This window comes from Trichosurus vulpecula, chromosome 1 (assembly GCF_011100635.1).
Source record: "Trichosurus vulpecula isolate mTriVul1 chromosome 1, mTriVul1.pri, whole genome shotgun sequence".
NCBI classification, from domain to species: Eukaryota; Metazoa; Chordata; class Mammalia; order Diprotodontia; family Phalangeridae; genus Trichosurus; species Trichosurus vulpecula.
In genome coordinates, this window is record NC_050573.1 from 3905819 (window position 1) to 3931474 (window position 25656).

The 25656-nt window shown below is 42.2% G+C and overlaps 1 protein-coding gene across 1 annotated transcript; it reads right to left on the reverse strand.

Annotated features, from left to right (window-relative positions):
* Positions 1–618: 618 nt before the first annotated feature.
* Positions 619–23859, reverse strand: LOC118831884 (zinc finger protein 420-like). The gene is made up of 4 exons (XM_036739357.1): positions 23662–23859; positions 8600–8726; positions 8072–8164; positions 619–3971 (listed from the first exon to the last, which is right to left on the reverse strand). The coding sequence occupies exons 1-4, from the start codon at positions 23845–23847 to the stop codon at positions 1783–1785; spliced, it is 2595 nt and encodes an 864-aa protein (XP_036595252.1). The 5' UTR covers positions 23848–23859; the 3' UTR covers positions 619–1782.
* Positions 23860–25656: the final 1797 nt, after the last annotated feature.

Sequence of the window (25656 nt, forward strand, 5' to 3'; positions counted from 1 at the left end):
AGGAAAGTAATGTGATAGAAGCCTGAAAGGTATGTTGACAAACAAAGGAGTCTGTATTTGAAACCGGAAGGAAAAGGGAGCCACCAGAGGTTCTTGATGGGGGAGTGACAATGGCAGTCCTATGCTTTGGGATTTTGGCAGCTGTATGGAGGATGGGAGGGGCTGGATGCAGGGATATCAATTGAGAGACTTTACCAAGGCTTTGTGAGAGAGGGGATGCTGATCTGAACTAGGGTATGGGTTCAGAGGGAAAAAAAAGGATTTGAAAGATGTTATAGAGCTAGAAAAGTCAAAACCGGTTAACTGACTCGATATGCAGGTTGAGACGACAAGCCAAGGATGACTTTAAAGACATGAATTTGGGTTACTCTAAGACTGGTGCTCTACAAGCAGTTAGGTGGCATAGTGGATACAGCAGTGGGTTTGGAATCAGGAAGGCTCATCGTCATGAGTTCAAATGTGGCCTTACTGGCTGTGTGACCCTGAGCAAGTCACTTAACCCTGTTTGCCTCAGTTTCCTCATCTGTGAAATGAGCTGGAGAAGGAAACAGCAAACTGCTCCAGTATTTTTGCCAAGAAAACCCCAAATGGGGCCATGAAGAGCTGGACAAAACTGAATAATAACAAAGCATGGGGGTACTCTCAATGGAAATAGGAAGCTTAGGAAGAGGAGTTTTAGGGGAAAGATAATGAAATTTTATTTTGAACATGTCCATGAATTTATGAGGCCTACAGGGAATACAATAAGAAATGTATAATATGCAGTTAGTGATATGGCACTGGAACTCAAGAGATATCTAGGAGTCACAAGCATTGTTCAATATGCAAGAGATGAGAAATCCAAGAGCGAGTGTAGATGGATGGCTGCCCAGGACGGATCTCTGGTATACTCTCATAAAAATGGGATGGGATATGGATGAGACTGTGGAACAGCAGCCCAATATGTAGGAAAAGCAAGAGAATGCAGTGTCACAAAGATCCAGGCAGTAGAAAGTACCCATTAGGAGTTGGTGGTCAACAGGATTAAATGCTGCAGAGAGTTGAGAACTCTGAGAACTGAAGAAAGGCCAAGTGAGAGATCACTAGTAATCTTGGAATCAGCCAAACCTGTCAGGTTGGGAGCAACACCGGAAGAGACTATGTGAGAGGAGAAGAAATGGAGGCAGTCAAGGTTTTTTGAGTTTTTCTGAGCTGGTTGTAGCCATCAAGGGGAGGACAGATACAGGGCAACAGCTATCAGGGATGGCAGATCTAGTGAAGCTTTTCAAGGATGCAGGAGATTTGAGAATGTTTGTAGGCAGCAAGAAAGAGGCCAGTAGAAGGTTGAAATAAGGCATAGGAAAGAAGAGAAAGAGAAAAGAATTGTTAGAATCCACATTTGCTGAAGTATGAATGAAGCTAAGATCAGGTAATTTAAATTTATTAAGCATCTAAGTCAACTGCAGTAAGCACTGGGATTTGGAAGGAAGATGATAAGAAACTACAGGTGGGAAGAAAAAGCTTTAGGAAACCTGCTAGAAAGTAGAGCGATATCTGCCTCAACTGTGGGGTTCCCCTTTAAGTTCTTAATTTTCAGCAAAAGTTTGTACTCCAGCTATAAACCTCACATTCATTATATGCATATGGCTTTTCAGTAGGAAGTACTTGATATTTCCTAAGTTCTGTGCTGTGGCTCAAAGGCTTTCCATAATTGTTACATAGACAACTTTTCTCTATTTGGTATTAACTAATGTGAGAAAGGTGTTTGCTCTGGAAGATACCCTTTCCTCCATGTTAACTCTCCTAAATGTTCTTTCCAATATGAAGTCTCTGATGATGAGTAAGCTGTGCCCTCAGGCGGAAGGCCATCTCACATTCATTACATTCATAAGGTTTCTCACCAGTATGAATTCTCTTATGCCGTGTAAGGTGTGTGCTCAAGCGGAAGGCCCTCCCACATTCATTACATTCATAACGTTTCTCTCCAGTATGAATTCTATAATGTCGATTACGTTCTGTCCTGTGACTGAAAGCCTTGCCACATACATTACATTCATACGGTTTCTCCCCAGTATGAATTATGTAATGTTGAGTAAGCTGTGTTCTCAAGCGGAAGGCCTTCCCACATTCATTACATTCAAAGGGTTTCTCACCACTGTGAATTGACAGATGTTCAGTAAGATGTGTCTTCTGGCGGAAGGCCTTCCCACACTCACTACATTCAAAGCGTTTCTCACCAGTATGAACTGTCTGATGTTCATTGAGACGTGTCTTTAAGCGAAAGGCTTTCCCACATTCATTACACTCATAAGGTTTTTCTCCACTATGAATTCTCTGATGTTGAATAAGGGTTCTACTCTGACAGAAGACCATCCCACACTGATCACACTCATAACGCTTCTCACCACTATGAAGCTTTTGATGCTGACTAAGCTGTCTTTTCAGGCGGAAGGCACTCCCACATTCAGTACATCCGTATTGTTTTTCTCCAGTGTGAATTTTCTGATGTTGAGTAAGTCCTTTGCTTAAGCGGTAGGCTTTCCCACAAACATCACATTTATAAGGTTTCTCTCCAGTATGAATTCTCTGATGTTGGATAAGTCCTGTCCTCCAGCGGAAAGCCTTGCCACATTCATTACAGCTATAAGTTTTCTCTCCAGTATGAATTATCTTATGTTCGACAACCCCTGATCTTCGTCGGAAGGTCTTCCCACATTCATCACACTCATATGGTTTTTCTCCAGCATGAATTCTTTTATGCAATGAAAGTCCTGCATTGTGAGTAAAGGCCTTCCCACAGTCATTACATGTAAAAGGTTTCTCTCCAGTATGAATTCTTTGATGCCGTATGAGATATGCACTCAGTCGGAAGGCCTTCCCACACTCATAACATTCATAAGGTTTTTCTCCAGTATGGATCGTCTGATGTTGAGTAAGGCATGTGCTATTTCGGAAGGCCTTACCACATTCATTACATTCATAAGGCTTTTCCCCACTGTGAATTGTCTGATGTTGAGTAAGTAAGGCTCTCTGATGAAAAGACTTTCCACATACAGTACATGCATAAGGCTTTTTTTCGGTATGAATTGTCTGATGTTGAATAAGCTGTGAACTGAGGCGGAAGGCCTTCCCACACTCATTACATCTATAAGGTTTCTTTCCAATATGAATTTTATGATGTTGAATTAGCAATGTTCTTAGGCGGAAGGCCTTCCCACATTCAGCACATTCATAAGGTTTCTCTCCGGTATGAATTGTTTGGTGTTGAGTAAGTTGTGCACTCTGGCGGAAAGTCTTCCCACAGTCATTACATTCATATGGTTTCTCTCCAGTATGAATTCTATAATGCTGAATAAGCTGTGTTCTCAGACGGAAAGCCTTTCTACATTGATTACACTCATAACGTTTCTCTCCAGTATGAACTGTTCGGTGTTGCTTAAGTCCTGTGCTCTGGCGGAAAGCCTTCCCACACACATTACATTCAAAAGGTTTCTCTCCAGTATGAATTCTACGATGTTGAATAAGACTAGCTTTTTGGCTGAAGGCCTTCCCACATTCATTACACTGATAGCGTTTCTCTCCATTATGTAGCCTGCCATTTTCAATAAAGTGTGAGTTATACTTAGAGAATTTCATGTATTCACTATACTTGAAAAATATCTTCTTTGAATGTATTCTCTTGTGTTTTCTTAAGTCTGTAGACAGTCTGAAGTGCTTTCTGTTTTTATCACATTTATGGAGAATTGTTCCAACAGATAATCTCTGTTGTGCAAAAGGGACGTGCCCTAGACTGAAACTACTGTCACAGTTGTTATATTTGTGGCCTCTCAATTTATTTGCAGGTTTCTTTTGTGTTCTTTTTCCTTTCTGAGGATTTTTTTCCTCACTTTTGTGGTGCCTCTTTAACGTGGCAGCACGTTCCCAGGATGATTCTTCCAATGACATGTCCAGCTTTAGAGCTGACTCCTTGGTTTCAGGAGTAGCCTCCCAATCTGAATGAAATAAAAAAAACATGAATGTCCTCTCTGCTATTCCTGTTGTACACGTACACCTTCCTGCCTTCTGTGTCCTCCATCTATCTCCATCCGACTGCTTTATACTTTACTCAGAAGGTCCTGTTTAAATAAGTAGTCCCTCTGTCAGGAGTTTATGTTTCTGGGTTTATCAGATATTAGGGTTCTGGATATTACTTATTAGTTCTTTCCATTTACTGACTTTTCTATTTGTTAATTGGTTTAGGTATTTGTGATAATTATTACTTTACAATTTAACTGAGATCTTATAATGCTCTATCCCTGTCACTAAAATGTTCATTCACTATTTCTCTTAATAGTCTTTGCCTTGTTACTCTGGTCACTGTTACCTCAATCCACATAAGATCCCCCTTTATGACTGAGTTGGCATGATACCAGATAGGCAGATTAATTTAGGGAGTACTGTCATTTTTACTGCATTGGCCTCTCTCACCCACAAATGTTCTACTTGTCTCTAATTATTTAGGTCTTCCTTCATTTCAGTCCAAATTGTTTTACATTCCTAATTACGTAAGTCCTATATATGTCTTGGTGTGTTCACTCCTAGATAGTTTAAAGAATTCTGTAGTTATTTGGTATCTTCCAGATACACCATTTGCACATTACATCAAAGCCCCCTGACAATGCAGAGTGTTCTTGAAGAAATTTATAACCTCTCCAAAGAGTTTGGTCTGTCCATCTACCGAAAAAAAGATGGTGAGGATAAACAATGTCTGTTGCCCAGATTTCAATGTACATTTTGAAATTGTCCTATAGAGCGCGCTGAACAGTCTCTGTATTGGGGATAGACAGGAAAGAGACAACGAGCTTGGCACTGATTGGAAAAGGAGAGCAAGCTGGATTGCTCTGAGGAAATTGCAAAATGTTTACAGACCCTAAGATTCTCATAAAGGCAAAGGGACATTTTTTCAATACCGACAATTTCCTAGTATTGTTAAGTAGAAATGAGATGTGTTATCCCACTGCTTCTGAAGAAGCAAAGACAAATATCACACTGAATAAAATGAAGAGGCCTTGGTAGGTGTGATCAGGAACAAGGAACTTTGGTGAGTAAAGGTCTTTGTCAAGGAATTACATGATAGGAGAGATGTACAGCTTATGTGTCAAGGCATGATGCATGGACAGCAAGACAGCTCTAATGGGAACCTTGTGATATCGGGAAAATGCAAGGAAGGCCCCTAACATGTGGGGAAGATGCTCTGTGGTGAACATTTGGGAGAACATGGACAAGAGTGGCGCAGCACAGGCAGGCATAGATAGGTTCTGATTTGTGTCAATAGAAGAAACTCCTGAAAGAAGTTTGACAGAAATCAAGTTTAGCTCAAGATCTCCCCCACACATCACAAGAAGCTCCACATGGTATAGGATGTAGATAGAAAAGGCCACAGTACAAACTAAAGGAGGACAGAAGAAAACAGATGCAGAGAACACAGAAGATGAAATGGACAATTGTGATTACATAAATGGAAATGTTTTCGCAAAAAACCAAAATCAATGTTATTAACTATGAAGGGAAACAATTAATGAGAGGGAAAAAAATCTTTTCAGCAAGTTTCTCCGATAAACCTCTTCTACCTGACACATACAAGAAAATTCAAGAGCTACATTTCATTAGATAAATGATTGAAGGATATTTTCTCAAAGGAAAAACAGTCCAAGCTATCGACAGACACTCACACAAAAATGTTCAGTATCCCAAATAACCAGGGAAATGTGAACTAAAGCAACCCTGTGGGTCCGCCTCGCACTGAGAATGGCAGAAACGGAAATGATCACTGATAAAAGGGAACCCAGGCTCAGCAATACAAGGAGAGTGGAGCTTCGGAGCGGGCCTGCCATGATGGAAAGCACCATGGAACCAGGCCCAGAGTGTCACCAAATCTGGCCTAGCCTTTGACCAAGAGGCACCACTACTAAACATATACCTCAAAAAAACCAAAGAAAAAGGGAAAGGACTTATTTATAGAAAAATATTGACAGAACCACTTTTTTTTAATAGCAAAGATCTAGGAATAAGGTTGGTGCCCATCAGTTGAGGAACGGATGGACAAATCACAGTATGTTATTGTTGTATAGTACGTTGTTACACCATAAGAAACGATGAGAAAGGATGCATTCAGAGACCCTGAGGAAAACTTAAGTGATATGGAAACCAATGAAGAAGCATGTATGTAATGCCTAAGAGAAAGGTGAAGGACTGGAAGTGCAAACTCAGACATCCATTTCCAGATATGATCAACAAATGGATATGCTTTACTTAACTATGTTTACTGGGTAAAAGTGTTGGTTTTCAATTGAGGAGGAATTTCAGAGGTGTGGGTGGGGAAAGAAAACCAGAAATGAAGCCAACAAAAGAAGGGAATAAAGAAATGAGGGTCATGGCAACCTTCAAAAGCAGAAGTGAGCAGAGAGAGATTCAGAAGAAGGTCAAATCAAGACAGGTAGGACAGCTTTAAAATTAACACGTTGAATTTATGCTCTAATTTTGACGAGAAATACAAGCTGTGCACAACAGAGATGTGATGCAGTGCTTTAGGTTTTTCTTTGGATTTTGACATGTTCATGTTTGTTGCTGTTTATCAAATTTGGAAGAACTTGAAAAATAAAAAAGAAACAGATCACAGACCTGGCTGAGGCATGGTACAGTGATGACAAGAGGGTTTCAGGTACCTGGGCATCTGTCAGAGTTCTCTCTAACTACAGTGGAGCAGAGAATGATGGCTTGACTTGCCTTGATAATTTCATGCTTCAAAACATGGAAGGTGCCAACCAAGGAAAATACTACTCTAGGACTGATTCCCACGAACAAGGCAGAACTAAGTGTTGGGGCAGAAAAAGTGGGAACATTGGGAAGAGGAGACTAGTTTATGGACCTGCCATGTTGGGAGAACAGAATGTCCTGGGTGCTACTGAATACGGAATAACAAAAAGACAGCTTGTTTTAAGCTAGCTCAGGGAAAAGAAGATCCAAAAGGAGGTAGGACTATTCCAAGGTTAGATGGGAAAAGGATAAAGCAGCTCTTCTTCAGCGTTGGCTTCCTCAGCCAAGAATGACCCTGGGGCTGGAAAGGACTGACCAAGAGGGACTAAAAGGAAAAGATACTTAGATAAGTCCTGAGATCTGCAGAGAGCCCTGGCTGCCTTGGAGGAGTACACGTCACCTGGCCCAGGTGGATGATGTTCCACAGAATGAGCTGGCAGGTGTGATTACCGAGCCACTGCCAGTGACCTTAGAAACAGCAGGTTGAATGGGAGAGACATTGCTGGGTTGGGAAAGGATAAACGTCCCAATTAAAAAACAAAAAGGCAGTGAGTGGATCCTGCAAAGTAGAGGGCAGTGACCTGGCCTCTGAATCCCACCACTAGAAGTTAACACTCCAGACAGATCTGATCAGGGCTGGGCATGAGGAGACTCTCACCTCCCCCTTCTCAACTCTATGCTTCCCTTAATGGCACCACAGCCCAGTGCTGACTCATCTGAGCTTGAGGTCCACTAAAAGCCCCAGATCATTTTCCACTTATCTTCTGATACCAGGGAAGTTGTGGTTTGTGCACACATTCATTTCTGGGCATCTCAGTAAAGAAGTTTCCAGAGGTGGGAAACCAGAAGGTTGGGGGGGTGGTGCCTTAAGCTCCTGCCATCAAACAGCTCAATGAAGCAATTGGGGGTATTTAGTGGGAAGAGAAGATGTGAGGCAGGGACAACACCACGTTCTTGGGTTTGTGAAAGGCTGACACACTAGAGAGAGAAGAACTCAACTTGTTCTGTTTGGTGAAAACAGCAGAGCATCAGGAAAGGGGGCAGAAAGGGAGGAGAGGAAGTCCCATCCCTGCTGAGGCATCCCCTTCTCTGACACTGGAGGGACATTAGGAGGGGAGAGATGTCAGGACACTGAGCTGCAGACATCAAGATGAGTCTCCAGGAGGCAGCCAAGGCCACACAATTTCAGCTCTTCTCCCAAGGCCTGGGCAGTCAAGAGGAGATGTCCACGTTCAAAGTTTTACTAGCACTTTCCTAGACTGGCCAAGTGAATGGTTGTTTACAGTGACCCACTCACCTGGACAGCTACTTCTCTGGATCCCTCCTGGTGTCCAGGGTGCTTCCCTTCGCTCCAACTGGGAGATCACCTCTGGCTTGGAAACTGCAAGTCCTATTTGTTGGAAAAGGGAAGTTACTGGGGACACAGAACCATTCCAGGATTTAATCCTTCTCCTTCCCTTTGGAGAAAAAGCACGTGAAGCTCCGGACAGTACTACAAATGACCTTTGAAGCATGCTAGAGATGGGGAAATGTTCACATAGTATATTTGGTGTCAGACAAATAAATTCATTTCCAGTATGAGAGAGGAACCTTTTATGCCATCAATTATCTGAGTTATTATTCAGAGCACAAGGAGCAAGAAAGTCTAATCTCTGGGGCAACACAACTCAGCTGCCAAAGCCTTTCACAAGTCCCTAGCTCTTGGACACAAACGGGTTCATCACCTCTGGTCTCTGCATTCTTTCCAAAGAAGCCCCGGCTCTCACTAATGAAGACCTCTATCACCTGGGGAGCAGACTGAATCACCGCAGGAGCCCGTCCTTACCAAGGCACACCAGGTTCCTGTAGTTCTCCAGCATCACGTCTCTGTACAGCTCCTTCTGAAAAGGGGCCAAGTGCTGCCATTCTGTCCGGGTGAACTCCACAGCAACATCCCTGAACGTCACCCATCCCTGAAACAGAACATACAGACACTGTGCTTATTCGTGCAGCGGCCCTCAGAAAGATGTGAACGGAACAGAGATGTGTTTAACGACTTGGGAAGCACTTCCCAAGAGACTGCAGGCTCAGCTGGGCCCCACGACAATTACTGGGGTAACTGCTGGACAACTGAAATGTACTCGATTCTGAACCACAGGCAGAGAGGGGAGCCAATCAGCATTTATTAAGTGCCTACTGTGTGCCAGGCACTTGCTACACACTTTACAAACATCTCATTTGACCAATCAGTAAGACATCTATTAAGTACTTATTATACACAAGATACTGTTAAATAATGGGAATGAAGAGAAAAAATGAAAACTGCTGCTAACTCTAAGAGAAATCCCTAAGTGACAAAGAGTAAAAAGGACGTAGACAGTTTTCAAAGAAGGAAATCGAAACGATCAAAAGCCATATGAAAATGGCTCAAATCACAGAGAAGTGTCAATCAAAGGAACTCTAAGGTTCAACCTCTGGTTCGCAGAGCTGACAGGAAATTAAAAGGACGAACACTGGAGAGGCTGCAGGAAAATAAGCACATTATTGCAGTGTTGGTGGATCTGTCAACTGCTCTGGCCATTCTGGAAAGCAATTTGGAACCATGGGCCCCAAACTGCATAGTCTTTGACCTGCTTATACCACTACCTGATCTATACCTCAAATGAGATTTTAAAAAAGGAGGAAAAGGATCCATAAGTACTAATGTATATACATATATACACATTGGTCATCTAAAATAAGATACAGGAGGCAGAGCTAAGATGGCAGAGAAAAGGGAGAGACTCACCTGAGCTGTCCCCCAAAGCTCTCCAAAGACCTTTAAGATCATGCCTCACAACAAGTTCTAGAACCCACAAAAGGTGGGAGTGAAACAATCTTCCAGCCCAAGACAACTTAGAAGATCAGCAGGAAAAGTCTGTTGCATCAGGGTGTGAGTGGAACACAGGCCACACCAGCACACACCAGGCCTCAGCAAACCAGGAGCAGGCTTTGGGGTGACTGAATCAGTGGCGGTGACAGTTTCCAGAGTTCTCAGCCCACAGATGGTAAGGGGATCAGACAACTGGTCAGAAGGAGATTACAGGCATCCCTTTGTTGGCACAGGGGCAGGACTCTGTTGCTTGCATCACGCATACTTGGATCTAGGTCCAGGGTCTCAGCCCTAGGGGGAAGAGGAGCACTTGCACAGTAGAACTGTGGCTACAGGGGAGCAGGGACCCTGGTCATAGTTCCAGGGTTGAAAAGAGTGACTGTGGTCACTCACAGACCAGTGGCACAATACAGAAGAGTAGTAAATGCACCTCTCCTTAGATCATACCCCCTCGGAAGAACCAAAAACTTATAGGCCCCCAGAATTATCTCTGAAAACAGCTACACCAAAAACGTGAAGCTTGGGATGGTGCCCCCTCCACTCCAGAAGCAGAAGTTTACTTTAGCATAGAGTTAAAAGTTAAGAAATAGGCTGGAAAATGAGCAAATAGCAGAAAAAGATCCTGACCACAAAAAGTTACTATGGTGGCAAGGAAGATCAAAACACACATTCAGAAGAAGACAACAAAGTCAAAACTCCTACATCCAAAGCCTCAAAGAAAAACATGATCTGGCCCCAGGTCATGGAAGAGCTCAAAAAGGATTTTAAAAATCAAGTAAGAGAAGGAGAGGGAAAATTGGGAAGAAACATGAGAGGGATGAGAGAAAATCATGAAAAAAGGGTCAACAAGATTGGTAAAAAAGGCATCAAAAATTACTAAAGAAAACAACACCTGAAAAAAACTGACTAGGCTAAAAGAAGCACAAAAATCCAAGAATAAGAAGAATGCCTTGAAAAGCAGAATTGCCCAAATGGAAAAATACATACAAAAATTCACTGAAGAGAAGAACTCCTTAAAAAAACAGAACTGGTCAAGTGGAAAAAGGGGGGGAAACCCCCTGAAGAAAAGAACTCCTTAAAAAGTAGAATTTGCCCATGGAAAAGAAGGTACAAAAGCTTCCGGAAGAAAATAATTCCTTAAAAATTAGAAGTGGGCAAGCAGAAGCTAATTACTCAATGAGACAACAAATAATAAAACAAAATCAAAGGAATGAAAAAAAAAGAAGTAAATGTGAACTATCTCATTGGAAAAACAACTGACTTGGAAAATAGATCCAGGAGAGAGAATTTAAGAATTATTGGACTATCTGAAAGGCATGATCGAAAGAGGAGCCTAGACATCATCTTACAAGAAATTATCAAGGAAAACTGCCCTGATATTCTAAAACCACAGGGCAAAATAGAAATCGAAAGAATACACTGATAATCTCCTGAAAAAAATTCCAAAATGAAAACTTCCAGAATATTATAGCCAAGTTCCAGAGCTGCCGGGTCAAGGAGAAAATATTGCAAGCAGCCAAAAAGAAACAATTCAAATATCGAGTCAGGATAACACATGATTTAGTAGTTTCTATGTTAAAGGATGGCAGGGCTTGGAATATGATATTCTGGAGGGCAAAAGAGCTAGGATTAGAACCAAGAATCACTTAGCCAGCAAAAATGAGTATAATCTTTTAGGGAGGAAAATGGATATTCTATGAAATAGATGACATTCAAGGATTCCTAATGAAAAGACCAGAGTTGAATATAAAATTTGACTTTTTAAAAAAAAAATTTGGAGGCAAGCTAGCAAGTGTCTGAGGCTGGATTTAAACTCAGGTCTTCCTGACTCCAGGGTTGGTGCTGTATCTACTGTGCTACCTAGCTGCTCTTGAAAATGTGACTTTCAAATACAAGACTCAAAAGAAGCATAAAAAGAGAAATCAGAAGGGATCCAATAAGGTTAAACTGTTTCCATTCCTACACAGGAAAATGATGCTTTAACTCCTAAAAACTTTCTCATTATTAGGTCAGTTAGAAGGAGTACACATAGTCAGAGGGCATGGTGTGAGTTTAATATGATAAGATGATTATCTAAAAAAATAAAATTAAGGGATAAGAAAGGAATGCATTGGGAGAAGGGGAAAGGGAGAGGCAGAATGGGGTAAATTATCTGACATAAAAGAGGTATGAAAGAACTTTTTCAGTGGAGGGGGAATGTAAGGAGGGGAGAGCCGTATGAACCTTACTCTCATCAGAATTGGGTCAAAGAGGGAATAACACACACACTCAGTTGGGTGTAAAAATCTATCTTACCATACAGGAAAGTAGGAGGGTAAGGAGATAAGAGAAGGGAGTGGTGGTGAGAGAAGGGGGCGCAGATTGGGGGAGGTAAAAATCAGAAGCAAAACACTTTTGAGAATGGACAGGGTGAAAGAAGAGAGAGTAGGATAAACAGGGAGAAAATAGGATGGAGGGAAATACATAGTAATCATTACTGTGAAAAAAATTTATAGCAAGTTTCATTGATTAAGACTTCATTTCTCAAATATATAGAAAATGGAGTCAAAGTCATTCCTCAACTGATACATGGTCAAAGGGTATGAACAGTTTTCAGACAAAGTAATCAAAGCTATCTATAATCATATAAAAATGCTCTAAACCACTATTGATTAGAAAATGCAAATTAAAATAACTCTGAGCTACTCCCACACAGCTATCAGATTGGCTAATATGACAGAAAAGAAAAAAGACAAATCTTGGAAAGTAAGGGAGTGTAATCAAATGAGGAAGGGCTGAACAAATTATGGCATAAGAGTGGAGTGATATGTTATTGTGCTGTAAGCAATGCTGAAGTCCATTGATTCAGAGAAACCAAGGAATTCTTGTATGAATTGATGCTGAGCGGAATGAAGAGAAGCAGCAGAACAATTTGTACTATGATTGTGAAAGAAAGAATGATTTCAATAAATCCGCTGACCAGCCACAAGTCCAGAGGACTGATGAGGAAGCGTATGAGCCTCCTCTTGATAAAAAATATACTTAGGATCCAGACTGAGGCATATGCATTGTGGACATGGAGATATTTTGGCTCATGTAGAAATTTCTTTTGACTATGCATATTTGTTATGAGGATTTTTGCCTCCATGAGAGGAGAAAAAATAGGTTTCTATTCATTGAAAAAAACATGTTAAACAGAAAAAAAATCTAAGAAAGGTAATCTGGAAAGTCTGCGGTGTGCCCACCAATCAATACACCACCATTTAAACACCTATCACGTGGCACCCATCAAGGTAGGGACTGAAATCAAAAAGAATCATTGCCCCAAAAGAACAGATATTCTATCAAGGTAAGCAACATAGTAACAGAAATACAAAGTCAGTACAAGGTAACTCTGTGTCTGAGAGGCCTGGGAAGACCCCATGTAGGGACTGCACAATACTGAGTTAAGCTTTAAAGGAAGCTGAGATGCTGAGAGATGGGGTGAGAAGGAAAGACACTGATTCCCAAACTCAGCAGAAGCAAAGGCAGGCCCCTGGAGCCCAGCTGGTCTGACTAGGGCTCTGTGTACCACCATACTGCCTCTCTCGCACTTGGGAGCACAAGTCTAAGCATGTTTAGGTGTGTCTAAGAACACATGACCAAGGGATTAATCACAATAATAATAATAATGGTAGCTGGCATTTATAGATCAGTTTAAGGTTTATAAGACAGCACATACAATAAGTCGTCTGATCCTCACCACACCCCATGTGAGGTGGGTGCCAGTGTGATCCCCACCTTACAGATGAGGAAACTGAGGACCAGAGTCACCCATCCTTGCAGTCTCTCAGGCGGACTTCAGACTCAGGTCTTCCTATCTTCAGGCCCAAGCCCTGCTGGCCACACGCTGACTTAGAAAACCATGCCGTAACTATGTTGTGCTGTATTTTTATTTATTTTGTCCAACATTTTGCCATTCCATTTTAATCTGGTTGGAAGGGTTTGGGGAGAGTTGACGGCTCTGCTGTAAGCACTTGGTTTTTAAGCTACTCACACCTGACCACCGAGATCATCAAGTACACTGAGCCAGCCAGAATCCAAGGGCACACCTATTTCCTAGAGAACAATGTGTTTGCTGCAATTTGCCTTTGTTTCCACCCTCCCCCTCAGCGTGACATAATCCTAGTTCTTGTTTCCACCCAAATTTGACTTCCCATCCCCTCTGACTGATGGACAACTGAGGTTTGCTTTTTTAATTAAAGCCCAACCTTGATGTGAAGCTCGCCCTCCCCACAGTCTTCCTACCCACTAAAGTAACCCAAGGAGAAAAGGCTGGTGGATAGGATGAACTTAAGAGATCATCATACACTCTGTATCTTCTTTCTCTGGGCACTTAACGTACTTCTTTGGGAAATCACACACAGAACTGCCAAACTGAACAAATGTTCATTAGTGATTCTTTGTCTCCTTTGGTCTTGGGCCAGAAGAGGGAGAGATTGGCCATAATTAGAAAGTATATCGCACAGTTTGGAATCATGGCCTCTGCACCTGTCTGCCCAAGATTCTTGTCTGTCAGGGCCTTTGTAGGCAAAATGTATGAATAGTACTGACCAATACTCCCAGCCCCACCCTCCACAATGTTCTACCCCCCCAAAACATACTTAATACATACTTAATAAAATAACCACACATGAGAGAGGGGGAGGGAAAGAAACCTTTACATGAACAAACTCACAGGAAGACTAACCAAAAACTCAAATAAAGGAACAATTTAAAAAACAATTAAAAACCCCCAAAGAATAAATAGTTCAGAATAAAAATCAAAACCTCTAGAAAGAAGTAGAGTACCAATAACTACACCCCTGGAAGAAAGAAAGAATGGTGATTAGACAAGCATCTAATCCCATGACAGGAAGATATCTACAAGAAGGATCACCACCAATCAGCTTGGCCTCCTAGGTCTTGCCAGAAAATGGTCAACCCGACTCCTTCATTGCAAACCTACAGAGACTCAGGAGATGAGTAAGCAAAGGAAAACTAATACAACGAAGAGGTACTATAGAAAGAGAATGCTAGGATCAAATTCTAGTCCGATTCTTCAAGACCCCATTTAGGGTTTTCTTGGCAAAGATAATGGAGCAGTTTGCCATTTCCTTCTCCAGCTCATTTTACAGATGACGAAATTGAGACAAAAGAGTAAAGTGACTTGCCCAGGTTCACACAGCTAGTAAGTGTCGGAGGCAAGATTTAAAGATGAATCTTCCTGATTCCAGGCTCGGCACTTTATCTATTGTGCAACCTAGCTTCCCCACAGATACTGAAGTGATTTGCAATTTCCTTCTCCAGCTCATCTTACAGATGAGGAAACTGAGGCAAACAGTTAAATGACTTGTCCAGGGTCACACAGCTAGCATCTGAGGTCTTTCTGACTCCAGGTCTGGCACCACCTTACTGCCCACAAAATTCCAGAGCAAAATAATAAAGCAGTAGGTATAACCAGAAACCAATAGAAGAGAATGGAACTGCTAAAAAAAAATGCCAGGAGTGTATGGAAGTTGTAATTTTTTTTTAAAAAGGAAGAGATAAAGGATGACATTAGAGCTCTTAATGAAAAATGTGAAAAAGATACTGAAAAACCTTAGCCAGGAAAGGGACACTATGAATAAAATGATGGAAGAAATAGAACTTAAATAGTGGGACGACAAGAAACATTACAGCAAACTCCAAAGATGGCAAAATTGGAAATTGAAATGATAAGCTTCAAATATTTGTAAAAATTGACCTTGAAGAGTTTTTGTAGAAATAATTTGAAAATACATGTAAAAGACAAATAAAAATACTGAATAATTTTTTTAAATGATAAAAGAAAATTGCCTGTTAGTACTGGAGCTAAAATATGAGATAAAGTATAAGATTGATGTGATCCATGGGTTATCACTGGAGAGGAACCTGAGTTTTAACTCATCTAGAAATATGATTATCATTGTTAAATTTGTGTCCTTAGTGTCTGCCACATGGTAGGAGCCTAATAAATTATTATCAAATGAGTCATTTATTTAGAGCTCCTAAGTTAAAGCAAAAACAACTATTTTAAACAGCTAGCAAGAAAGGTAAATCATATGCTAAGAAATCCCAGCCAGAAATACAATGGGCTATGCATCAGAACTGGAAAGGAAAAACCGGAATAAAATTTACTTAAGAAGGGAAAATAACTTATGCTCAAGAATAACTTCTTGGGCATAAACCTACAAGGATTAAAAAGGACTAACAAAACTGATTACTTTTAAGTACACTTACAGGGAAATCAGACATTTGTAGGAAGAGTCAGAGCTGGGTTTTCTTTGACATGGAAATCCAGCAGATAAAACGAACTTAAAAAGCAACTTTGAAAAGCTTTACAAGCTGAATGATGATACGGTCTTCTCCAATACTTTTCTTGTCTGACAGTCACTAAGGGGACAGAGGGACAAGTCCTAGGCTTAGGCATTCCAGCAACAAACAAAACAAATACAGCTGGGGAGCAGCGGGAATTCTGGAAGAGCTCGGGGGTACCACCAATATTGCTACCCAACAGAGATGTGTATGTGTGTGTGGGGGGGTGGGAACTGAGCATTCTGATAACCCTTCTCCTGCTTTTTTGGGTCACATGTTTCTTTGAGGACATCCTTGTCTTCATTTGTCACGTGTGCCTCCACTGTACTGTGGCATATCCTCCACTCCAGTTCTTCAGAGTCTGTAGCACTCCATGATTCATTGCCATGTGTCACTGAAAGAATATTGGTGTTAAAAGAGGGTCCCTTTAAAAAAACTGCTCACTTTCCCAAAGGCAACCCAGCCTACTCTATTCCTCCTGTACAATTCTCTGCTCAGCTCATTTGACTTTGCAATATCCATCCATCCATCCATCCATCCAAGATGCATATGCTGATGGGCAATTTCTAAGGACTGTTCAACCAATTGCATCTAAACAAGTGTTCTTCATCAATTCTTTTTTTCCTATGCAGAGAGTTCAGTCAAATCCTTTCAAATGACTAGAGATCTCATGCAGGAGATGTGCAATATTCTTGGTGCTGATGCATTCAGTATAAGGTCACATGTAAACAGGAGCATCAGAAGGACCTCACCACTTACAAGGAATCCTTCTTCCCATATGGGCTCTACTGGGCATCTGCCATGTTGGTGCCAAACATTTCTAGTAAGCATTCACCTTCCTTTTTATGCTTTACTCATTATTAATAATCATGGGGTCATGGAACAAAGTCATTCTTGGGGGTGTAACTTTCAAGAAATCTTGATTTTTTTTCACATATGCACTGGAAGTAAACTGGTGGAGAGATGAACAGAATAGACAATTATTATTATAAAGAGAAGCTAAGCAAGCCATAAGTGAAAGCCCAAAGAAATATTCCTCTGGAGCACATGGTTTCATAAGTGAATTCTACCAAACATTCAAAGAACTAATAGCTACTATGTTACATAAATTGCTGGTGAAAATGAGAAAGAAGGCATTTCAAATTCTTACAAATATGGTCCTGATAATCAAAACAAAAAAAAATAAAGCAGGGCAAGGAAAAGAGAGCCAAAATAACCAATTCTGATACAAAATTATTTAACAAAATCTAAGGAATGAGGCTACAAAAATGTGTGCAATTATTCACTATGACTAACCTGTAATTCTATCAGGTACGCACGGTTGGTTCAATATAATGAAAACAACAAGCTTTCTAAGTCTGATTAATAGGACTGTAAATCTAGATGTGGAAAGGACCATGAAGATATTAATAACAAAGATAATTCAAAAATCACACACATATCAAGATGCAGAAAATGGCTCATTCATGTTAAACACTAAAAAGCACAGGAACGACTTTTCTTTAACATAAAAATATCCACTTTGATCTAAAAGCTAGTCCTCTTTGTAACATAAAAGAGACTTAAATAACATCTCAGAGCAGCTTTCAGGGCTGGATTTCCAATAAGAGCTCTTCCAGTAAGGTCTGCATAAAGCAGAGATGCTCACTGGGTACACTTCTGTTTGAAACAATGCTAGAAAAAATGGTTAGAGCCATAAAACTAGAAAATTAAGTGAATAGTATAAGTACAGGCCAAGAGGAAACAAAATGATCTCTATCTGGAAATATGATTTCTCAGAGATTCAATAAAAAATGTTATTCAAGGCAACAACAAAGTAGCAGGATATAACTTAAATACACAAAAAAATTATCAGTGTTTCTATATAGCAGTAACAAAAATCAGGAGGAAATAGAAATCCTAATCCAAATATTATGGAAGCAATACACCAAGACACAGACAGGACTTATATAAATACAATTAAAAAACACCTTTTAAAGAAACAGTGGAGCAGGTAGGTAGTGTACTGGAAAGAGCACCTGCCCAGGGGTCAGGAGGACCTGAGTTCAAATCCAGCCTCAGATACTTGACACTTATGGCTGTATGACTCTGTGCCAGTCATTTACCCCCGCTTGCCTCGAAACAAGAAAAAGAGAGAGAGAGCAAGAGACCGAGAGCGAGACAGAGACAGGGGTGGGGGGGGGGAGAGGGAGAGAGGGAGAGAGAGGGAGAGAGGGAGAGAGAGGGAGAGAGGGAGAGAGAGAGAGAGAGAGAGAGAGAGGGAGAGAGAGGGAGAGAGAGGGAGAGAGAGGGGAGAAGAGGGAGAGAGAGGGAGAGAGGAGGGAGGGAGAGGGAGAGGGAGAGGGAGGGGGAGAGAGGGGGAGAGAGGGGGAGAGAGGGGGAGAGGGAGGGAGAGAGTGTGAGAGAGCGAGAGAGAGAGGGAGGGAGGGAGAGAGAGGAGAGAGGGAGGGAGAGAGGGGGGAGAGAGGGGGAGAGAGGGGAGAGAGAGGATGAGAGAGTGGGAGAAAAAGGAGGGGAGAAGGAGAGAGGAGAGAGGTAGGAGGGTGAGAGGAGGGGAGGAGGGAGGGGAGAGGATGAGGAGAGGGAGGGAGAGTAGAGGGAGAGATAGAGGAGAGATAGAGAGAAGGGAGGGATAGAGAGGGGAGGGGAGGGGAGAGAGTGAGGGGAGAGGGGGGGAGGGAGAGGAGGAGAGAGAGAAGAGAGAGAGAGAGGGAAGAGAAGGGGAAGAGAGGGGAGAGATGGGAGAGAGAGAAAGATAGAGAGGAGGGAGAGAGAAGGAGGGAGAGAGAGGGGGAGAGAGAGGAGGAAAGAAGGGGAAGAGAAGGGAGAGAAGGAGAAGAGAGACAGAGAGAGAGAGAGAGAGAAACAGAGAGAGAGAGAGAGAGGGAGAGAGAGGGAGAGGGAGGGAGAGAGAAGGAGAGAGGGGGAGAGAGAGACTTAAATAAATGGAAAGATATTAACTGATCGTGATTGGTCCACACCAGTATATACTGAAAATAGCAATACTACTACCTAAATACATTTATAGATTTAGTAATATGCTAACCAGCTCATCACTTTATGTAACAAGAGAAAGTAACAAAATTGAGTTGGAGGAAAAGAAAAATGTCTAGAAACTCAAAGGAATGAAGAAGAAAAAAAACCTGACAGAATGACAAAGAGTACTTCCAGATGCCAAACTACATCATATGCATAGCAGTCATTATCAAAACCATTTTGTTCTGGCTAAAAACAAGAAAAGTAAGTCAGCAGAACAAAGCAGATAAGCAAGACTAAGAAACAAGTAAACAGGTTACTGTGGTGTTCCAGAAACCCCAGAACATAAACTCCTTGGGGAAGAAATCTCTACTTGACAAGAACTGACGGGAAAACTGGAAACAGTTTGGCAAACAGTAGGTTCTATCAGCATCTCACATCATATGTTGAAATAAGCTCTAAACAAGTAAAAAATCTAAATATTAAAGGTCTGATCATTACACATTGGCAGAAAGTAGATAAAAGCACCTTCAATAACGATGGGAGGGGGAGAATTCTTAGAGAAACCACGGGTGCATGATCACAAAGGATGAAATCGATCATTTCAATGACAATGACTGATGGAGTTCTTGCAGCAGTACATGGTTGGTGGAGCTGTGAAATGATCCATCCATTCAGGAACAAGTTAGCATTTAGCAATAAAAGTTACTGACCAGACCCTCTGATGCAGAGATTCCACTTGGGTTTATCTGCGAGGCATTCTAGGAAAGGTTCCAAGACAAACCCTACAACAGCAAAAGGCTGAAAACAGATTCTGTGCCCAATGACTAGTTATGGCTGAATAAATAGTAGACTATGAATACTAAAATCTGTGCTATAAGAAATGACAGATAGGAAAAATTTCAGAACCAGGGGAAAAACCACATGAAGTGACAAAAGAAGCAAGGGAATGAAATATATTATGTCCACAATGGCATAAATGAATACACTTCTAAGAGACACCTGGCTTCAGGGCAAATACACAGGTTAGTGTGGGGGTCATGGGGCAGCTGTGGGGCTCTGTGAATAGAGTGCAGAACCTGGAGTCAGGAAGACCCCTCCTCCTAAGTTCAACTCTGGTCTCAGACATTTCCTCACTGGGTGACTCTGGGTAAGTCACTTAATTATACTTGCCTCAATTTCCTCATTTGTAAAATGAGCTGGAGAAGGAAATGGCAAACGACTCTAGCATCTTTGCCAAGAAAACCCCAAATGCGGTCACAAAGAGTCGGACCTGACTGAACAACAACAACAAAAATGCAGGGTCCAGATGATTGAGGTTAGGCCAAGATTTTTTCCTTTTTCTTAAGGAACAAAAAAGAATGGAAAATTATAGCTTCTGTCAATCACACTAGCTAAATTAAATGGTTTCACTTAATTTTCTTTTAAAAATAAACAACGTATCAAAACAAAAAGTTAACAAAAAATCGAATAAAGTATTTCCTCCTGAAAGTAAGTTTATTAAACTGACCCTGCTATGGAGCGTATGTAGACCCCAAGAAGTCTAATGGTAGAGAAGTCCACATATACCCAAATCGTTACCACAGCCTTAAATAATAGTAAAAACCTGGAAACAAATTATACATCCGATAAGTAAGAATTAAAAAGAACAATAAACATTAATCATAGCTAGTGTCTGAGGCAGGATCTGAACTCGGGTCCTCTACTCTAAGTCCCACACTCTATCTTTGACACCTCTAAGCTGCCTTTAGGAATGGCTAAGCAAGAATGGTAGAACAGAAATATTCCTGTATTGTAAAAAGCAAATTTGAAGAATTCAGAAAAACAAGAGAAGACTTGTAGGGTTTTATTGAGAACTCCTAGACAAATCTGTTTCCACTTCTTAGGGTTCCTCTCCTCTTTCTCACCCCTCCCCCAACCTTTGTAGTCTGGCTTCTGATATTACTCAACTAAAACCACTCTCTCCAAAGTCACCAATGACTCTCTCTTAATTGCCAGATCTCAGCCAGCACCCTTCTCTCTGTAGCACTGGACACTACTCACCAAACTCTCAGGGTTTTTGTGACACTCTTCTGATTCTCCTTCTCCCTGATCCTCCTTCTGACTACTCCTTTACTGCATCATCAACACCAACCCACCCCCAACTCTGGGTGTACCCTTAAGCTCTACCCTAGACCCTTTCCTCTTTTCATTCTATACCATCTCTGTGACCTCATCATCATTCCTGAGCTTAATAACCATCTTTATGCGGACAGATCTATAAATCTAGCCCTTGCCGCTTTCCTGAGCCCCAGTTCCACATCATTAAATGTTCACTGGCCATTTCAAAGTGGATGTCACTTAGATATCTAAAATTTAACACAACAGGAGCAGAACTCAATATCTTTTCCTCTAAACATAGTCCTCTTCCCCTCTTCCCTAATTTCTGTCGAGGATACCAGTCATCCAGGTTCTCAACCCCGGAGTCATCCTTAGCTTCTCACTCATCCCACACAACCAATCAGCTGCCAAACATTATCCTTCCACAGCATCCTTCACATTTGTCCCCCTTCTCTCCACCCAAAGAGCTACTAGTTTAGCTCTGGCAACTATCTGCTATTACCTGGATTATTGCAATAATGTTCTCATTGGTTTCCTTGCCTCTAGACCCTCAGAAGTATAATCCCTCCTCCCCACTATTGCCAAAGTGATTTTCTGAAAGCACAGGTCTATGCCTTTTAATTTGATAAACTCCACTTATTTATATTATCTCTATTATTTGAAAGATGAAATGCAAATTCTTCTTTTTGGCATTTAAAGCCCTATACAACTGGGCCCTAACTCCACTCTCCAATTTTGTTACACATTCCTCTCCATCATACATACTACAGTCCAGCTAAACTGGCCTTCTAATTGTTTACCATGCACAACACCCCACCTCCTGCCTTCACTGTGGATGTTCCACATGCCTGGAACATATGGTCTCCTTACCCTCAACCATCAGAATCTCTCTTGCCTGAGAAACAAAGTATAAAGTGTTGCTACTGAAATTCAAGGCCCTCCATGGTTTGGCCCCAGTCTTACTTTTCTATTCTTAATCCCACATCACTCCCCAATAAGTGCTCCAGCTGATTTTCTCCCTGCCTCCCTCCCTATTCTCCTCTCTTAGCTCCATGCCTTTACTAATGGTCCCCCCATGTTGATTGCTTCTGGGTCTTGCTTACCTACTGAATTCCACTGACCAGCTTTTCAATTTTTTTGCCCAGTTAATTTTTTACCAACTATTTTGACTGAATAGTTTTTACGGTTAGCATTTTATAATACATTTTGAGATCTAATAATGACAGATTACAGTTGTTCCCACTTTTTTTTTCATAATTTCCTTTAAGGCTCAGGTCAAAAACTTCTCCTCCCCAATGGCCTTATAACTATTTTGTCTTTGCCTGTATTATATGCACATGCTAACATCCCTCAGCTAGACTACTTCAATGTTGTCTTCGTTCTTATAGCTTAGCAGAAGATGTGACAAAAGCAGGTACTAAATAAATGTGTGTTCACAAATTGAAAGCCAACAAAAAACAACAGAAATAAAGACAACCCCAAAAGGCAAGAAAATTCAAGTCAAACTCACTGGTTTTACAAAGTTTAAAAAAAACCAAAACATTCTTCCAGTTAAGCAGTAAGTTGTAAAAATGTAAAACTGTATGTACTAACAGTTGTAATCAACATGTTCAGCAGTATTACTTAACTTTTAAAAATGGAGACTTGGGGGGGATGGGAAAGAGTACCACCTATAAGTGAATGAAATATCAAAATAAAATGTATCAATTAACACCACTACACAGTTTCAACCCCAGCAAAGCTAGTAAGAGAGAGGGAATTCCTATTTAAAAAAGGTAGAGGTGATAGGAAGGAAAATGAAATACTAATTCTTGAATATTTGACTTCTGGCCTCCATGATGTTAAGCTATTTTAAAATTTTAACACTGAATGTTAATGGGCTGAATTCACCGGTAAAGAAAGCAAATAGGAGAAATATAAAAACAGAACCCCGCGATTTGGTACTTGAGAAACCTATAGGAAGCAGCGTTTCATATAAATTAAAGGGGAAGAGCCAGAATAGAATTTATTATGGATCGATCGAACCAAAAGGAGGAGCCACGGCAATCACGATTTCAATCAGCAGACACAGCCCCCTTGAGGAAAGGAGAAATGCATCCGATCTCAGGCACCAGCACAGGCGATGACATGTGTCAGGCACGTTCGAAGCACAGAAGATACAAAGACCAGAGTGAAACAGTATCAGCCTCCACGCACCAGCCTCCCCCTACCCCAACCACAGAAGATACAAAGATCAAGTATAACAGTATCAGCCATCGGAGATTCTTCCCCGGAGGCGCCCAGACCCCCAAGGCTCCCAACATGGGCGGGAGGATGAGCTGCATCCCGGAACTGAGCCGGGGAGAGCTCAGGTGCAGGAAGGGGCAGCGATGGGGGGTGGGGGTCCTCGCTCCCAGTGACAGGTCAAGGGCAGCCCCCCGACACCCGAAGCTGGGGGGCGCCGCGGACCCGCCTTCGTTACCGAAGAGCGCCCAGGTGGGACAGCGGCTCCGCAGGCCTTCACTCCGGGAGGCGGACGTGGGGGACGCCCCAGGAACGAACACGCGACCCCAGGCCCAGACCACCTGCTGGGGGCGGGAGCACAAAGAGCTCAAGCAGAAGGAGAAACCTCTCGGCCCCTCCCTCACCTGCCGGCGGGGCCCGGGGTCCATGGCCAGGCCCGGGATGGGCCACAGAGGTAGGATTCGAACTCCGGTCCCGCAGCCCGGTGGACTGGGCTGGGAGGGGGCCTGGTCCCGGGTTGGCCCCGGCCAGAGCTCCTCGTCCATGTTCCCGGCGCTCCGGCCTCTCCGGCCGCGGCCAACTGCTTTCATCCCGATGGTCAGGCAGAGGTCGGGCTCAGGGGGATGTCCGGGGAGAGGAGGCGGCCCCGCTCTGACAGCTCTAGAACTGTCTGGACAATGAGGAAGGGACTCCAGAGCCCGCCCCTTCCGGCCCCGCCTTCCTCTCCCCACCAATCCCCAAGAGACGTTGGGCGCGCCCCTTACGTTACGGGCGGTCCCGCCTCCATGGCCACTTCGCGGGAGCTTCCCACAGCTTGAGGTCGCAGAGCCCTCTGGGGAGCGTAGTTCGCCAGTCAAGCGCGGTGTCTGCGCATGCCCGCGTGAGCCCTACGCCCTGCCTCCTGTTCCCGGACAGAGAGCCTGTAGACCTGGGGGAAAGGAGACCTTGGCGGTTTGAGGGCCAAGCAGGAGAGGCGGCCGTCCCCAGTGCCCACGACTGGCCTAATCGCTGGCCCCTTGGCAGCAGTGCCGCCCCGCGATGAGTCGGATGGTCAAGGGAATTCTGCCAAACCTTCAAAGAACTATTGCTTATGATGGTACATAAGTGGTTGGAAGGCTGGGAAAAGAAGGGATTTTTCCAGTTCCCTTCTGTGTTAGAAATAAGGTCAGGATAACTAAGGCAAGAAAAGGCAAAGGAGAGGGGAAATAACACAGATATACTGGACAAGATATGAGCAAAGAGGCTACAATGTAACACAGTAACATTATGTAACACAGTAACAAACACAACTTACATTACGAGGAATAAGGTTTATGTCAGACAGGCAGGATTTGATTCAATGTAAGGTCACCGATGTGCAGACTAGGTCATGTTAAAAACTAAAATAATAAAGATGTGATTATGTAACAGGGATCTGGAACTGCCCAGATCACCTAACCCAGAGCTACCAAGCTTCTGGGAGAAGACGGTCTTCATTACCCCACTGTGGGTGGCAACAGCCTCTTTCCACTGACTGAGGATAGGCTGTGTCTTTAAAACTACCTGTGATGGAATATCCAAGGAGTCACTGATATGGCTACTAATTATATTTATCAACACAGACGTTTTAAAACCAGGTTTTATTATATTCTCTGAGCACAGACTCGGGTCCACTAAGGAATAGCCAAATTCTTTTAAAGCTAAAGCTACTTTCCAATTATATCAGAAAAAAGAATATACAACTAGAATTTGCATTCAAAGATAGCTTGTAAAATGTACTGCAGCAAATGGGGAAGAAGGGATTTTACATATCCAACACAGAAGGGGAAAATTGCATCTGGTAAATTGATACAAGAGTTAGTTTAATAAAAGTTTATCTTAAAACGGAGAACAGAGTTTTTTTTTTACCCCAACCATTTAATTATCTTGAGTTAATTATTGGAAGCTTCAGCTAAATTCCATAGCTTTAACTGGCTACATGATTGTCCTTACAAATTAAATGGCCTTGCTCAAGTCAATAGAAAAGGTAGTTTACAAACAACAACAAAAATCTCTTATGATACACTAGATTGAGATATTTTTTCCTACAGTGTCCAGAGAGGTAAAAGTCCAGTTCACCCATGTACTGGGGGCAGGGGGGAAAGACTATATTTTCCTCTCCTTTTTACCCTGTATTTCATCAGCATTGTACGTCAATTTCATGATGGCATCCTTGCACGGGTTCTAGATAATGGACAATGCTCTCATGCCTTCCCAGTCACCAATGGAGTGAAACAAGGCATGCTTCCATGCTTTTCAGCATGATGTTTTCAGGCATGCTGCGAAATGCTTTCAATGAGGATGAACATGGTATCAAGGTCAGCTACAGCACTGATGGTAAATTCTTCAACTTGAAAAGGCTACAAGCCAAGACCAAAGTG